The sequence below is a fragment of the Cetorhinus maximus genome, chromosome 2 (genome assembly GCF_964194155.1).
Source record: "Cetorhinus maximus chromosome 2, sCetMax3.hap1.1, whole genome shotgun sequence".
Classification (NCBI taxonomy): domain Eukaryota; kingdom Metazoa; phylum Chordata; class Chondrichthyes; order Lamniformes; family Cetorhinidae; genus Cetorhinus; species Cetorhinus maximus.
The window spans coordinates 206073487-206089835 of record NC_135880.1 but is presented as its reverse complement, the minus strand read 5'-3'; the positions used below and the strand labels follow the sequence as shown (position 1 = coordinate 206089835).

Here is a 16349-nt window from a genome sequence, read left to right as displayed (position 1 = left end):
CCCAATTATTAATAATCAATGTGTCTGTGTAAACGTTGGGTGAGGATTGGGTTAGTCGCCATTGTGATGTCCCTACAGTTGAATAATCTCCCAGGACTTTGTATAGGCTCATACATGAAGAATCTCCACTTGGGAAAGATGCTGGATGGCATCTGATGTACATGGAATCCTAACCCAACAGGAGTCAGCACCTTCACAAGAGAAGGGAAAAAATTAGCAAAAGGGTCATTTTGAAGTTTGACTGTTATCATTCCTGTAGATTTTTAATAATTCAACATGTGCTGGAAATGAGGAAATTAGCTTATTGGGCTTGGTTTTTCGGTGGGCATTGGAACCCCGACATTGGGTCCATACGAGGGCCAGCCCACTGACACAACCTTCCAGACGGCGGCTTCCTTATTGGACTCTTCCCTCCTTACTGTCCCTCTGAGGATAGCAGGTATGTTCCCAAGGCTGCAGGCCCAACCAGAATACCCACAGTGATGTCAGGTCAGCAGGTCCGCCACAAGAGATGGCGCTGCTGAGGCGGATGGGCGGGACCAAAAGCACCTCACATGGAGGTGCCCTCTGCTGCCTGCGTTGAAGTTATAAATTGAAAGGACCCGAAGTCAATAGGGCCATCAGGTTGGAAGCAAATGCTGCAGAGCTATTCACGGACAAAGATGCTTGCCCTTCATCCCCACCTTCCGTCTTGTCATTGGGGAATGGAGCCTTCTATTCCAAAGGTCCCCTGGCCTGCCACCAGGAGGCCACCTCAAATTATCTGGACACCTCTGCACATGGTTGACGGGGTCCCTCCAATGACATACCAGCGTTGGTGCAAAATAGACCCTAAGTAGAGCCTTAATTGCACCAATTGGGTCCTGTATCCATGGAATGGGCAGTGATTCCAGTTCCCAGTCCACCCCAAGAAAGGCACTGGAGGTAGGACTGCGTCGGAGAGCCATCCCAACTGAGCTTCCCCTATTTTGGGGGGGGCAATGGTGTAATGGCATTGTCGCTGGATGAGTAATCCAGAGACCCAGGGTAATGCTCTGGACCTGGATTCGAATCCTAGCACAGCAGATGGTGGAATTTGAATTCAATAAAAATCTGGAATTAAAAGTCTAATGATGACCATGAAACCATTGTTGATTGTCGTAAAAACCCATCTGGTTCATTAACGCCCTTTGGGAAGGAAATCTGTCATCCTTACCTGGTCTGGCCTACACGTGACACCAGGCCCACAACAATGTGGTTGACTCTTAAATTGCCCTCTGAAATGGCCTAGCAAGCCTCTCAGTTGTAACAAACCACTACAAAGTTACAAAAAAGGAATGAAACCAGTCTGACCACCTGGCATCGACCTAGGCACCGGAAACGACAACGGCAAACTCAGCCCTGTCGACCCTGCAAAGTCCTCCTTCCTAACATCTGGGGGCTAGTGCCAAAATTGAAGAGCTGTCTCATAGACTAGTCAAGCAACAGCCTGACATAATCATCCTCACAGAACCATACCTTACAGATAATGTCCCACCATCACCATCCCTGGGTATGTCCTGTCTCACTGGCAGGACAGACCCAGGAGAGGTGGTGGCACAGTGGTTCACATTAGGAGGGAGTTGACCTGGGAGCCCTCAACATCGACTCTGGATCCCATGAAGTCTTAATGACATCAGCTTAAACACGGGCAAGGAAACCTCCAGCTGATTACCACGTACTACACTCCACCAGCTGCTGAATCAATGCTCCTCCATGTTGAACACCACTTGGAGGAAGCCCTGAGGGTGGCAAGGGTGCAGAATGCACTCTGGCTGGGGACTTCAATATCCATCACCAAGAGTGGCTCGGTAGCACCATTACTGACCAAGCTGGCCGAGTTCTAAAGGACATAGCTGCTAGACTGGGTCTGCAGCAGGTGGTGAGGGAACCAACAAGAGAGAAAGGCATACTTGACCTCATCCTCACCAACCTGTCTGCTGCAAATGCATCAGTCCATGACAGTATCGGTAGGAGTGACCACCGCACAGCCGTTGTGGAGTCGAAGTCCTGCCTTCACGCTGAGGATACCCTCCATCGTGCTGTGTGGCACTACCACCGTGCTAAATGGCATAGATTCGAGCAGATCTAGCAACTCAAGACTGGGCACCCATGAGGCGCTGTGGGCCATCAGCAGCAGCAGAATTGCACTCAAACACAACCTGTAACCTCATGGCCCGGAATATCCCCCACTCTACCATGACCATCAAGCCAGGAGATCAACTCTGGTTCAATGAAGAGTGCAAAAGGGCATGCCAGGAGAAGCACCAGACATATCTAAAAATGAGATGTCAACCTGGTAAAGCTATAACACAGGACTACTTGCGTGCCAAACAGCATAATCAGCAAGTGATAGACAGAGCTAAGCAACCCCACAACCAACAGATCAGATCTAAGCCTCTGCAGTCCTGCCACATCCAGTCGTGAATGGTGGTGGACAATTAAACAACTCACTGGAGGAGGAAGCTCTACAAATATCCCCATCTTCAATGATGGAGGAGCCCAGCACAGCAGTGCAAAAGATAAGGCTAAAGCATTTGCTACAATCTTCAGCCAAAAGTGCCGAGTGGATGATCCATCTCGGCCTCCTCCGGAGGTCCCCAGCATCACAGATGCCAGTCTTCAGCCAATTTGATTTATTCCACATGATATCAAGAAACGGCTGAAAGCACTGGATACTGCAAAGGCTATGGGCCCTGACAATATTTCGGCAATAGTACTGAAGACTTGTGCTCCAGAACTTGCTGCACCCCTAGCCAAGCTGTTCCAGCACAGCTACAACACTGGCATCTACCCGGCAATGTGGAAAATTGCCCAGGTATGTCCTGTACACAAAAAGCAGGACAAATCCAACCCGGCCAATTACCGCCCCATCAGTCTACTCTCCATCATCAGTAAAGTAATGGAAGGGGTCATCAACAGTGCTAGCAAGCGGCACTTGCTTAGCAATAACCTGCTCACTGACTCTCAGTTTGGGTAGTACCAAGGCCACTCAGCTCCTGACCTCAATACAGCCTTGGTTCAAACATGGACAAAAGAGCTGAACTCCTGAGGTGAGGTGAGAGTGACTGCCCATGACATCAAGGCCGCACTTAATCGAGTGTGGCATTGAGGAGCCCTAGCAAAACTGGAGTCAATGGGAATCTGAGAAAACTCTCCACTGGTTAGAGTCATACCTAGCACAAACGAAGATGGTTGTGGTTGTTGGAGGTCAGTCATCCCAGCTCCAGGACATCACCGCAGGAGTTCCTCAGGGTAGTGTCCTAGGCCCAACCACCTTCAGCTGCTCCATCAATGACCTTCCTTCCATCATAAGGTCAGAAATGGGAATGTTTGCTGATGATTGCACAATGTTCAGCACCATTCGCGACTCCTCAGATACTGAAGCAGTCCATGTCCAAATGCAGCAAAACCTGGACAACATCCAGGCATGGGCATGAAAAGTGGCAAGTAACATTCGTGCCACACAAGTGTCAGGCAATGACCATCTCCAACAAGAGAGAATCTAACCATCGCCCCTTGATGTTCAATGGCATCACCATGACTGAATGCCCCCACTATCAACATCCTGGGGTTACCATTGACCAGAAACAGAACTGGACTAGCCATATAAATACTGTGGCTACAAGAGCAGATTAGAGACTAGGAATCGTGCGATGAGTAACTCACCTCCTGACTTCCCAAAGCCTGTCCACAAGGCACAAGTCGGGAGTGTGATGGAATACTCCCCACTTGCCTGGATGAGTGCAGCTCCCACAAACTCAAGAAGCTTGACACCATCCAGGACCATGCAGCCCGCTTGATTGGCACCACGCCCACAAACATTCACTCCCTCCACCACCGACGCTCAGTAGCAGCAGTGTGTACCATCTACAAGGTGCACTGCAGGAATTCACCAAAGTTCCTTCGACAGCGCCTTCCAAACCCACAACCACTACCATCTAGAAGGACAAGGGCAGCAAATAGATCGGAACACCACCACCTGGAAGTTCCCCTCCAAGTCACTCACCATCCTGACTTGGAAATATATCGCCGTTCCTTCACTGTCCCTGGGTCAAAATCCTGGAACTCCTTTCCTAAAATCACTGTGGGTGTACCTACACCACATGGACTGCAGCGGTTCAAGAAGGCAGCTCACCACCACCTTCTCAAGGGCATTTAGGGATGGGCAATAAATGCTGGCCCAGCCAGCGAAGCCCACATCCCATGAATGAATTTTAAAAAATGTTCTCCAATCCAATCTCCAGGGGGCCAGGAAAATTCAGACCATTGCTTCTACAGAAAAAGTACTTTATTGCAGACTTATCTTCTACAGTTTGTGCTGTCTGCCAACCATCTGCAATTGATGGCACCTAGCAAAAAATTCCGAACTTAATTCCTATCTGAAGAGGTTAAGGCCTACCACACATACATGTGTCATTGACATTTAGTTGGAATCTAATTAAACTCTCCTTCTTTTGGTTAGGTTTTCCAATCTCACAGGTCCAGCAGCCCGGTGAATCTCAGGTTCTCCAACCCCAAGGCATTCTCTACCTCCAAAAGAAGAAGAGACACTCCCTTCAGGACCCTTATGCTTATTTTTCTGCCATGAAAGAAGAGTTTCACAAGTACAGACACCAGCCTGAGGATGAAATGGCCATTCTGGATCAGGTGGATCATGAAGAATACCACGGGCAGGCAACACAGCTCTAGTAATAGTTATTAGTTTTAACAAAATACTTGACAAGATTTGTAAATCTGTGTACAGAATGTGTTTCTCTGCTCAGACAAGTTGAGTGCAGACTCTGTGGTAGAAGTTAGCCTTGTGGTCTCAGTTGTGCAGACAGCAGTGCTACAGTGCTATTTTCTTAGCTACCTACCCCACAATTAAAAGTATCAACACCATATTCGTATATACCCCTTGAAAGGCCTACTTAAAGGGTGGCAATGTTTTGTTTTGCCAGCCTACTTAGTTGAAGTGCTTGAAAAAAATGGTGTGAAGAAACGTAGTTTGTAATAATTTTATGCCAACAATGTAATAACACATCTGATTGGGGAACATTTATCTACCCATCAGTAACATAATATCCCCTCCAAGATGACTTCATAACATCGATGTGACAGATCACTCAATGATGACATATAAATGAAACTGTGAAATTGTATATGTGTTTTGACAGATTTTGCTGCTTTACGATGTCACAATTTCTAATAGGTGCATATGCTCCATCTCATTGTACCACTTAAGACGGCACCATGTCAGGTGCCGAATTTATTGCTTTTGTACAGTATATCTGAACGGTGAAGCAATACTTCACATACAGTAAGATTTAGAATGAAAGTTGAGTACTAAATGGCACATGCTAGCTGCAGTTTGTTAATACCCTTTTGCCCCTTTTATTATTTCTGCTGGAAAGCTCCAGCACTTATTTTGTTGGTCTCCATTCATTCTAATGGATTCAACAAAATTGTCATTGAGCATTTATGCATTGCAAAGGTTACGCTGCTCCTAGGTGGCTTTATCTAGAAGTATTTTATGGTTTTCTCTTTTGCTCAACACCACAGATTTCATTGTTGCAAATGTGGCAAATGAGTCAAATTGGATTTAAAAGGTGTGTAACTAAGTATTAGAAATTCATTCGAACTGTGTTGTAGAGCATTCAGTTAAATACAGGTAAGCAGGTGAAGGAATTAATTTGATTACCTTGTTCAAGATGGTGTTAAGACTGTTACACCATCTGAAACAGGACTGACAATCACATTCTTTAAAATGTTATGGTTTTCCCTGCATTCAGTGGTGGATTAATCCATTAGCTTTTTCATTGCTATCAGCCAGATTCCTTAATTTCATATTTAGTAGTTTAACAGAAGTGGTTGTTGTCAGAATCAAATGATCATAAATGGGTGAATTCAGTCCTTTCACCTCTTCCTGTACTTGCAAAGCTCTGTAAATAATCTTCACACAATCATACTGGCAATAAAGCAGGTTTTTACCCACGCAACTGAGTACTGTCGCTGGGATAGCAGATCCCTTCATTGATCCAGTGACATGATTAGCCATGTGTGGAGGTCAAAACTGGTATTCGCTAAAATAACTAATCTCCATACATTAGGTACTGGTAATCAATCTGACTACTTGCATTCAATTTTTATTAGCCCAGCTAATATTCTGTACTTAAGGCTGTTGTCATCACCAGTGCCTGTTAGTAGGAAAACCATAATCCAATTACCCGTTTGGATTATTTGGCCTTCAATGTCCAATCAAAGGATCAATTGAATTTTATTTGAAGGAAATTGATCGAATCAACTTTGATTTTGCTATATCCAATGTTGCAAGATTGAACCTCCTTAAACTGACTAGGTATTGCAAGTCTGATAACTAATTGAGTATTCCAAAAGCAAAATTAACCTAATATTCAGACATAAATTATCAAAATGTGAATGGAATATTTCCATTGTCACAGTAAATAGGGCATTTAATAAACTAGCAATTAGAACATATTCAGTGTTGGCAGCTTTTATATTTAAATATTTGGGAGAAAGTGACATCAGGGGAGAGGTGCTGGCATTAATATAAAATATAATTGCAATAGCCAGAATTCACTTTCTCCCCCCCCCCACCCTTCTAACAGCCTTTAGTAATGTATAATGTTGTTAACACCCAATGACCTTTAAACTTTCACAAACCTATAATTAGGGGCAGCTTCTGATAGCTGTAATCTGCCCCTCTTCATCTGTGAATAAAATGTGCATCAAAGTGATGTAATCCAGAAGAATTTTAGAAAAACCCTAAAACAACGCTCAGTAAAAAGGAATTTCAACCTGCAACATAATGTTGTACCAGAATTCATGCATAATAACGATTGGCCAACATAAAGACTATTTTGCAACCATTTGATATCAAATCATATAATTTTCTCTAATCGATTATGACCAAATCTTGTGATTGTGTGTTACACTGCACTGCAAAAGCCCATTTACAATGTATAATTAAACAGCCTTGGAATAATGGTTTATGCTGCATTGATATCCTTGCAATCTGTCCTGGAGAGATTTGAATGACAGGCTCATGAGTTCATGGGAGTGGCCCAATTGTGAAAGAACTGCCACAACTCAATGTCTCAAGTGGGATATCCAATAAATAGCCTGCAGTGATTTATATGTGTGGGACTTCGACTCCCATCTTTTTCTTGGCTCACACTGCTGTTGGGCTGAAGAGAGCACCTGTTAAAATCCAAACAGCACAATCAGAGATTGCTTTAACATCAATGTGTGTGACATGAATGAAATACTTGTCAGCAAATACTGGATTGCAAGAGTATTCCTTTCATGACATGCTGCAATCTTTTTCAAAGAAACTTTGAATAATTTAAACCGAGAGACAAGACCTTTCTGTCATACCGTTTAAATGTAATCAGTACAATCTCAGTGTCAAAGTCAAGTGCAAATGTACTTGAATAATGATTTCCTGCTCTGTATTTAATTTTTTTTTGCTTAATGTGGAAACATTTTTAGAGAAAAAATGTTTATTCAGAAAAAGTATTGAAATTGATAAATATGAGAAATATATTTATAGTAATGTATAATTAGTGTGGCATCTGCCACACAAATGTTGGATAGGGACATTTTCTCTTTGTAGAAAAAGATCTTTACATACTAAGACGTTCATTTTTACAGATACTTTATTAATGATGCATGCAGCTCGGAAGTCAAGTATACTTTGAAGAAAAGTAGAGGAAAATGAAAGAGAAATTAGCCTAGAAAAAATGTATAAAGGAAATAAACTGTAGGATATTAAGATAGTTGTTTAGCTGGATGATTCTGCTGCATGGTAAAGCTTTGGGATATATTTGTTGATGTGGGAATTAGGGAATGAAGCGTAGAAGAAATTTTTTCGAGATGATTGGCATTTCTTGTTCAACATGCAGGCAGTTTGTTAAAATAAATGGAGAAGTTCCAAAATGAAAAGCATTTACAATAAACACAGAGTGCAATACCCTAAGAGTAGAGGATGCTCTTACCTTGATTAGATCCAGCCTTCTAAACTCAAGAGAATGCAAGCCAAAGGAATTGGCCTTGGAAAGGGTACAGCGCAGATTCACCAGAATGATACCAGGACTTCAAGGTATAGATTATGAGGACAGGCTGCATAAACCTGGCTTGTAATTCCTTGAATTTAGAAGGTTGAAGAGTAATCTAACCAAGGGAAAAATATAGACTGACTATTTCCATTGGTGGGGGCATTCATAACAAAAAGGCATGACCTTAAAAACTACAGACCATTTAGGAGTGACTAAAGGAACTAAGTTTCTTACAAAAGCTAATGGAAATCTGGAACTCACTCCACCCAAAGACTGTGAATGTTTCCATTGAAATTTTGAAGATCTGGACCAGTAGTTTTTTGTTGGGCATCAAGGGCTATGGGACAAAAGCGAGTGATATGAGACAGATGAGCCATGGTCTAATTGAATGGTGGAACAGGCTCGAGAGATGACACGTTCTATTCCTGTTCCTGTCAGACTCCTGTCACACGTTGAATATTTTATTCTCAGCTACACAGGCCAGCTTATATTACCCCCATATGGTTGGTTTTTGCTAGGCAAAATAGGACTATGGGAGAGCAAACATGTATATGCCTGCAGAATTCCATAGAGAGTACACCTTGGCAATATCCTGCAGTGGGCTGAGTTTTGATGATTTTTTGAAAAGTCAGTGCATGCTGACTTGCTGCACACAAATAACATTCACAGAATCTTTTACACAAAATAAGGAGTCAATGTGTACCACTTGGGAAGAATAAAAGGTGGCATTGGATTAGGAGAAATTACCTCAATTCTTTCTTTAACTAACATGAATATGGTGTTGGTGTGCTACAGTTCACTCAGGGGGCCCAAGTTGCTGTGTCAACATGCATTTTTACATGCATGTGGTAGTCTGGAGCTATGGATAGTGATGGTAGAGGCTCCAACTTTCTTTCCATCACATGGCTGACCAGGAATTTTTCCCACCCTTACTCGCATTGGTATGTTTTTGAAGGTTGATACTCAAACTGCTTGGCCAAGTTATGAACACACCTTCCTTGGCTATTAAGTCCTCGGGTGGGGCTTGAACCCGGAGCTTCTCACTCAGAGACAGGGATACTATCCACTGTACCACAAGTTCTCCGAACACTAATGTAGAGAAAGTAAAACATGCTTTTGATTAAAGACTTGCTCTAATCCAGCATCTGAACCAGCACAATGCCTTTTGCGAGGGATCAATGGTGGGTGTAATCAGGGCAAGTGACAGCAAGGCTCTTCAACCAATAAAATTGAAGAATCTTCACTGAAACATGCAGAGTCTAAGCCAGGAAGCATAACTTAGATTTAAACTGTGTACAGAAAGAAAAATAAAGAGAGGGAATGAAAGATGGAATTATGAGAGGGAAATAAAAGAGACAGAAAGAAAAATAAAAGTTTAATTATGTTCTGGAGGAATGTGATTCCACACTTCTAAAATTAAATTTTCAATGCTAGAGAGGTTGTTTGGTAATAACTATGAGTGATCAGCTGTTAAAAATTAATTTTTACGTTGGTGTACCAGCCTAACATTTTCTGGCATGTTTCTTAGGTAATTACCATAATGTCATGCCCTTTGATTTAAATGTCAAGCCTGTCAGCAAGCTACTCTTATAGCACAGCCTATGGAGAAGTAGATTAACTCACACAGCAACTTCCAGATTTCTGCATTCAATTGTGCATGTGTAGACTCCAGAAATTGCTATCTAATTTACCTCACAATAATGGTGATCGCTGTTCACCTCACCATTGTGCTTAGTGCAAAATCTGGGCCGTTGTTCTTTTTGGATATCGTTTCAAGCATTTAAACTCAAATTATATTACGATTTCTGAATCCTAGATTCTCCCTTACTTCTACCTTCTATACGATAGCTGAATTATTCCGTTGAAATCCAACAGATTAGATGCAGAATAGTCTCTGATTCTACAAGCTGTTCAACAGAGTAAGAAAGCAGTCCTTGACCCCTAGAATCAAGTACAACCTCTTGGTATTTCCTCTGTTTTCCCAGTCAATATCCGAGTCATTGAAATCCCCATGATTAATGGTCTGGCCTTTTTAATGGATCTCTCTGATCTGCAAAACGCTACCTGGTTATGCACTCCTGCTATCCAGAAAATAATAAATACATTTACTATCCTTGACCTCAATTCACATTGCTTCTGCAACATATGTCAAGAAGCATTTCATCAGAATCTCCTGCCGTTACCTCTTTTCTTTTTTTCTCACACCACTACTTTGTCCTTCAGTTCCCTGTGCTGCACTGTTATGTCATTAATTTCACCTTCCTCCCATCAAAAAAAATCTTTGGTTTTATCCAAAATTTAAATTGTATCCAGACTGCAAACCCAATTAAGTTATGCTGACATTTAACAAAACATTAGTCAGCCCTTTGGTTTTATCAGATTTTGAGCCACCAAGCAATTCGGGAAGGGGGACGAATGCTGGCCTTGCCAACGATACCCACATGCCATTGTTATGATTTGGCAGATGATGTGTGCCAGGTGGACCAAATCCACCAGGGAAACTTGGTTGCGCTATTTTAAATTAAAATATTTATTAACAAAATAAAAGATTTCAAGCACATACGCAAGACTACAATTACTTACTACTATAACAACTTCTAAAATTCCTAATTAATTTGCCTCCCAGTTACACAATCTCTTTAAGGCAACAGCCCAAAATAGATTTTAAATTTAAAATGAAATCAGCAAGTTAACAAAATACCCACTTGACAGTGGAATTCCAAATGATTTTTCCCCAACTTCAGTTACATTACCTAGCAAACTTACGCACAAATGGCTGGAGGCTTCTCGAAGGCTGTTTCACACACTCCTGCTGGATCTTACATGGCCTTCTCCCACATAGCCTTTCACTCTCCTTTATATATGTTTCACTCTCTCTTTTAATACGTAAAGTCAATTGTTTCATATGTCTTTGAAATTGTGTCTTTCTCATAATATAAAACTTTCATGTTGTCAATATCGTCAGTAACCTTTGGAAAAAACAAACACACTCCTTAGCCTTGCATGTCTGGCTAGTTGCAAACTGACTAACATTCCTTTGAAATCCAACAATCTCTACATTTATCTAAAAATGCAAATTCCCTTCACATCTCACATGCCAAGCCAGCATCCATGTTTACTCATTAGCATGTCAAGCACTTTGCTTCCTTTAATGGTTTCAAGCTTGCAGTCTACTTGACTCCAAATGTAATTCAATCACACATACAAACCTAACTATAATCACACCCATAAACCTACTTCACAATGTACCAAAAAATGTTATGAAAATTATTATACTTTCGTCACACCATGAAAGAATAAAAAATCTCCCTTTTATTTATACTCAATGTACTGTATCCAGTTCATGCAATTTCACATCAGTTTCACTAATCTGTAAATATTGTTTAACAAAAGCCAAATTAATGACTGTTAATGACCAACCAAGAAAACTAAATTCTCACATTTTAAAAGACTGTGATTCGCATGACTTTATCAGTGGGTCATTAATTACAAGGAACAGGGAATTCATGCTTTTCTTCAGAAGATGAATTTCACCCTCAGTTAGACCGAGAGTGATATTGGGGTAGATTTTCAATGCTGCTTGGGTGTAAAAATACCATTGCAGATTGACCTTCCATTATAGATGCCACATAATTTTCATTTCTGTTAAATCAAAGTTACTAATTAACCTACATTAGTTAAAGATTTGAGCTGATTAAAGAAAAGGGCCACATCTAATGCTTCTTTCTTCATGCAGCACATCATGGCAATCTGAAGTCACTTTTCCCTTGAATCCCATCGGGATATCATTGTGTCATAATCAAATTTACTTTACAGAAAGGACCCCAACTGAATGTCATGTGTTCTTTGATAACATATTCAGAACTCCTTTATCTTCAACATGAATTGTGTGAGGACATTGCTTGGAGAATCAGTGCTGTTTACTTTTCATTATTAAAAGAAAACTGTCTAGATCATGGGCTGAATTTGATTGGCTGACGCGCGGGTAGTGGAGCCGGCACGTCAGCGCTTAAAATGTCGCACATGAGTGTCCCGACGTCAGCTCGTAGCATCGCGATATTTAGGTGGGCGGGCGTGCTATGCAGCGCGCCGTGCGCCCGCTATTAATTAAAGTCCTTGTTAATGCTCTTAACTCGGCAATTGAAGCCGATTTTGAGGAGCCCGTGCAAACTTCGGCTCGGCGCACGGACCCAACGGGCAGGCTGGTAACTGATTTTTTAACAAACCTCATCCACGGGCGGGATATGTGGGCTCAGAGGGGTTGTTCATGTTTTTTTCTGAAGTATTTAATGGAGAAAGTGTTTTAAACTTGCCTGTGTGATCTGTAGCAGTGTAGATCGATTTCCAATAGCTTTCCCTGTACTTTGAAGCTTCAGCTCAGCACTCTGGAGACAGGAATCTTTATTGGGCCTGCAGCTTTCCGGAGGCCTCCATTTAGCCTGGGTATGGGTTCTGACATCTCCACTGGAGGCAGCTCCTCTGTGGAGGAAGGGAGGGATAGAATAAGGAGGAGGCCAGGAGTAGACAATCAGCCTCCAGGGGAGCCACCTTTGGGAGGTCAGGCGCAGGCACAAGGGGCGCAGGGTCAAGAGGTGGTGCAAGGGGCCGCAGAAGATGTCACTATCCTGCTGCCAGTGTTTACAGGCGGCGAAGCAGCTACCTCAATATGACTGAGGTGCAGTGCCGAAGGAGGCTCCATCTGTCAAGGGAAACAGTCAACTATATCTATCAGATGATTGGCCCTGAGATCTCCCCTAATTGTGTGGGTGGACACCCCATGCCAGTGGCTCTCAAGGTCACAGTTGCCCTCCACTTCTATGCATCTGGCTCCTTCCAGGGCTCGGTGGGTGATCTTTGTGGTGTCTGCCACTCAGCTGTACACAGCTGGTTACAGACGCTCTGTTCAGACAGGCATTGACCTTCATCCAACTTCCGCTGTGACCAGGCAAGTCAGGCACAGCGAGCCAGAGGCTTCGCGGCCATTACTGGCTTCCCCTGTGTCCAGGGTGCTATAGACTGTACACATGTGGCCATCAAGGCGCCAGCAGGTGAGCCCGGTGCCTTCGTCAACAGGAAGGGCTTCCACTCCATGAACGTGCAGATAGTGTGTGATCACAGGATGCAGATTCTACAAGTCTGTGCAAGGTACCCAGGCAGCTCCTTCGACGCCTACATCCTCAGACGCTCCCAGGTGCCGGGGCTCTTCAGTGCTCCGGCTCGGCTGGATGTTTGGCTGGTGGGTGACAAGGGCTATCCCCTCCGAAGGTGGCTCATGACGCCTCTCCGCCATCCAAGAACTGAAGCTGAGGAGTGCTACAATAGGAGCCAGGGCACCACAAGGGCTGTGGTGGAGAGAACCATTGGTCTTCTCAAGATGCGCTTCCATTGCCTGGACCACTCAGGGGGCGAACTCCAGCACCCCCTAAATCGCTGTCTCTGTGATAGTGGTTGCATGCTGCGCTCTGCACAATCTTGCGCTGGAAAGGGGGGATGCAGTTGACGATGAAGACCTTGACGCACTGGATGAGGCTGCACATGATGAACCCAGCAGTGGCTCAGAGGATGAGGAAGCATAGGGCGATGATGAGGGGCAGCACGCCGACCCGCTACTACACCAAGGAGGCAGGGACATCCGGGACAAGTTAATCCAATGAACCTTCAGCTAGCTCCACACACATCAATCAGCAGGAACAGCATTGCCTGGTGCTTCCACACGTGGCACTTAGGTGTTACATCTTCCACCTCATCAGCTGCAACTAAGGGCTCAGTACAGAAACATCAATGTCCACTCAAACACTCATGATATGTCTGTGAAACATAAAAATGCAGCACAAAGGAAACACCCTCAGCCATGGTCAGAAAAGTGGACTTTATTCAGTCCAATATAAAACACAAACGTTGCTCTGACATACATAATGATATATTCCCTAATCTAGGGCCAACACAAAATCACCAGTGACATACCCGTGGAATGCCTAACGTGCCTTATGCTTTCGTTTGCGGGTGCTACGTCTAGGTGCCGCCCCATCGCTCGGAGTGGCTGGTGAGACAGCCTGCTGACTCTGCTGTCCTGTTGGCGTCGATGACCTTGGCGGACATCGTCTGGTCTGTGGAGCTTGTGATGGCCTCGCCTGGGAGGGAGTGTCCAGTTCCAGAACTGGCACCTCCCCAGTTGTCACAGCCTCAACGGATGCAGCGATTGCTGGCAGAGGAGCGGAGGAGCTGCTGCCCTCGCCCAGAGTAACCTGAGAGGAGCTCGCAGCGACAACAGGCAGCTGCTGCACCGACGTGAGGTCACATTGGACCTCCCTGCTCACCGCAGATGGATGGGCACCGAGCGGCGACACTTGGTGCCCAGAACATCTCCTACACCACCTGTGGCCATTAGCACTATGAGGACTTCGAGGTCAGAGCGTAACCCAATCAGAAGAGTCTCAATCCAACTGAAGCCCCTCTCCATGAGAGTCGCCAATCTCTCAATGGAGGAAGCCTGAAGCTCTGTCCTGAGGTTCATGCCTTCACTGACGCTCTGCCTGGACTCCTCCACCACAGAGACCAACTGAAGCACACCTTCATGCAGCCCTGCCAGATGTCCCACGCATCCTGCCGCTTGTTCTGCATTGCTGACATCTCCAGAGGCACATCATCACTGCCAGACTCAGCATGTGCCTGGTCCCCTGCAATCCTCCGGCTGCTGGCACCATTGGCACTCTCTGTCCGTCCCATCTCCTCCAGTGATTGTAAAGTGTCCTCTCCACTGTGCCCCGGGACACTAGCCATTATATTCCCCACCAAAGTGTTTGTCGCTGCGCTGGTACCTGGCTGGCTGAAATGATGTGACGCAAGTTGCAAGTCTTGGCCCTCAGGTGTGGAGGGGGGGCTCCGGATGTGTTGGGGGCAGCCATGGGGTGGTAATGCTGAAATTAATAACAAGGACAGTGCATCAGTTAGTGTGCAGTCAGTAACACCTTTCATCCCTTTCACCACAGGCTCATAAGTCGCTCACCCTTCAAGAACCTAAGGAGACGCACATTGGTTGGGTGGTAAATAGCCAAGAGGATGCCCAAACATTACACGCGCATACAGACAGGCTGGTCAGGTGGCGTAAGGAATGCCACATGGAATGTTATGTGGATAAGTGTTCGGTTAAGCATTTGGGCAAGGCAAGCAAGGTACTGGAATACATGAGTAATGGTAGGACCGTGGGAAGTCACGACAATTACAGGGACCTTTCTGGACAGGCCCATTAAGGTAGCAGAACAGGAGCATAAGGTGTTTAACAAGGTCGAAGCCAGATGTGCCTTCATTAGACGAGGAATAGAATGTAGGAAAAGGGAGGTCATGTTGCAAGTGCAGAAAATGCTGTCGAGGCCACATCTACGCATCTGCGCCCAGTTGTGACCTGCGCTTCATGGGAGGGATGGCATTGGAGTGGGGAGAGTGCAGAGGTACCTGATCTCGATGCATGCTGGCCTGGAGAGTTGCAGTTATGAGGAAACATTGCAAACACTTGTGACATTTGCCGTGGAGCACAGGAGATTGACAGGGCACATTATTGACCTTAATACCGTTATGAGGGGCATAGAACAGGTGGACACAAGGCAACATTTCCCTTTGGCATAGAGATGACTTATGTGGTGGCATTTATTTAAGTTGAGTGCCATGAGGTTGACAGGTGAGGTGCTGAGCACCTTTTGGACAGAGTAATGTGGGACGCACTGGCTGAAAGGGTGGTGGAGGTACAAACCCTCCTAAGATGCAATAAGTCTTGAATGTGCAGCAGCGATGCCATGGCATGTTAGGCCATGGGGATAGTGGTCACAAATGGGATAAGGCGACTTTGGAAGGTGCTAGAGATGCGCATCCTCAAGGGGCCGAGGGACCTTTGTGTATGACCCACACGTCTGACTGTATCAGTCTATGAATGAGCAGTGTTGCTGCATTAACACTTGCAGCAACCATAAGTGCTTTGGATGGTGGGGAGACAGAGTGGATGGGACTGTGGCCCTCAAATACCTGGCCGCTGCACCCCAGCCTCGCCGACACCTGCCGCCCTGGCCGCCTGCCTCCTCCCCAGCTCCGTGGCCTGCTCCTCATAAGTGGTGAGGTGCTGCAGAACGGCGTGCCCACCACCAGTCCGCTGGCACTCCCTCATATTGTGCTCTGTTTGTGCCTGCAGAACAGAGAAGAGCATTTATTGGGGCTTATCGCTCAGGTACTCTGCACGCGCACGCCGCACTCTAACCACAGTGGCCCATCTGAGGCCTCCAG

At 44.8% G+C, this 16349-nt stretch overlaps 1 protein-coding gene across 1 annotated transcript in view; it reads left to right on the top strand.

Annotated features, from left to right (window-relative positions):
* The window catches only part of igsf9bb (immunoglobulin superfamily, member 9Bb), a 676902-nt gene extending 670948 nt beyond the window's left edge, over positions 1-5954 (top strand). The window contains exon 20 of the mRNA XM_078531919.1: positions 4484-5954. Within this exon, the coding sequence (XP_078388045.1) occupies positions 4484-4710 (227 nt within the window). The 3' untranslated portion in view covers positions 4711-5954. The remainder of the gene's footprint in view (positions 1-4483) is intronic.
* Positions 5955-16349: the final 10395 nt, after the last annotated feature.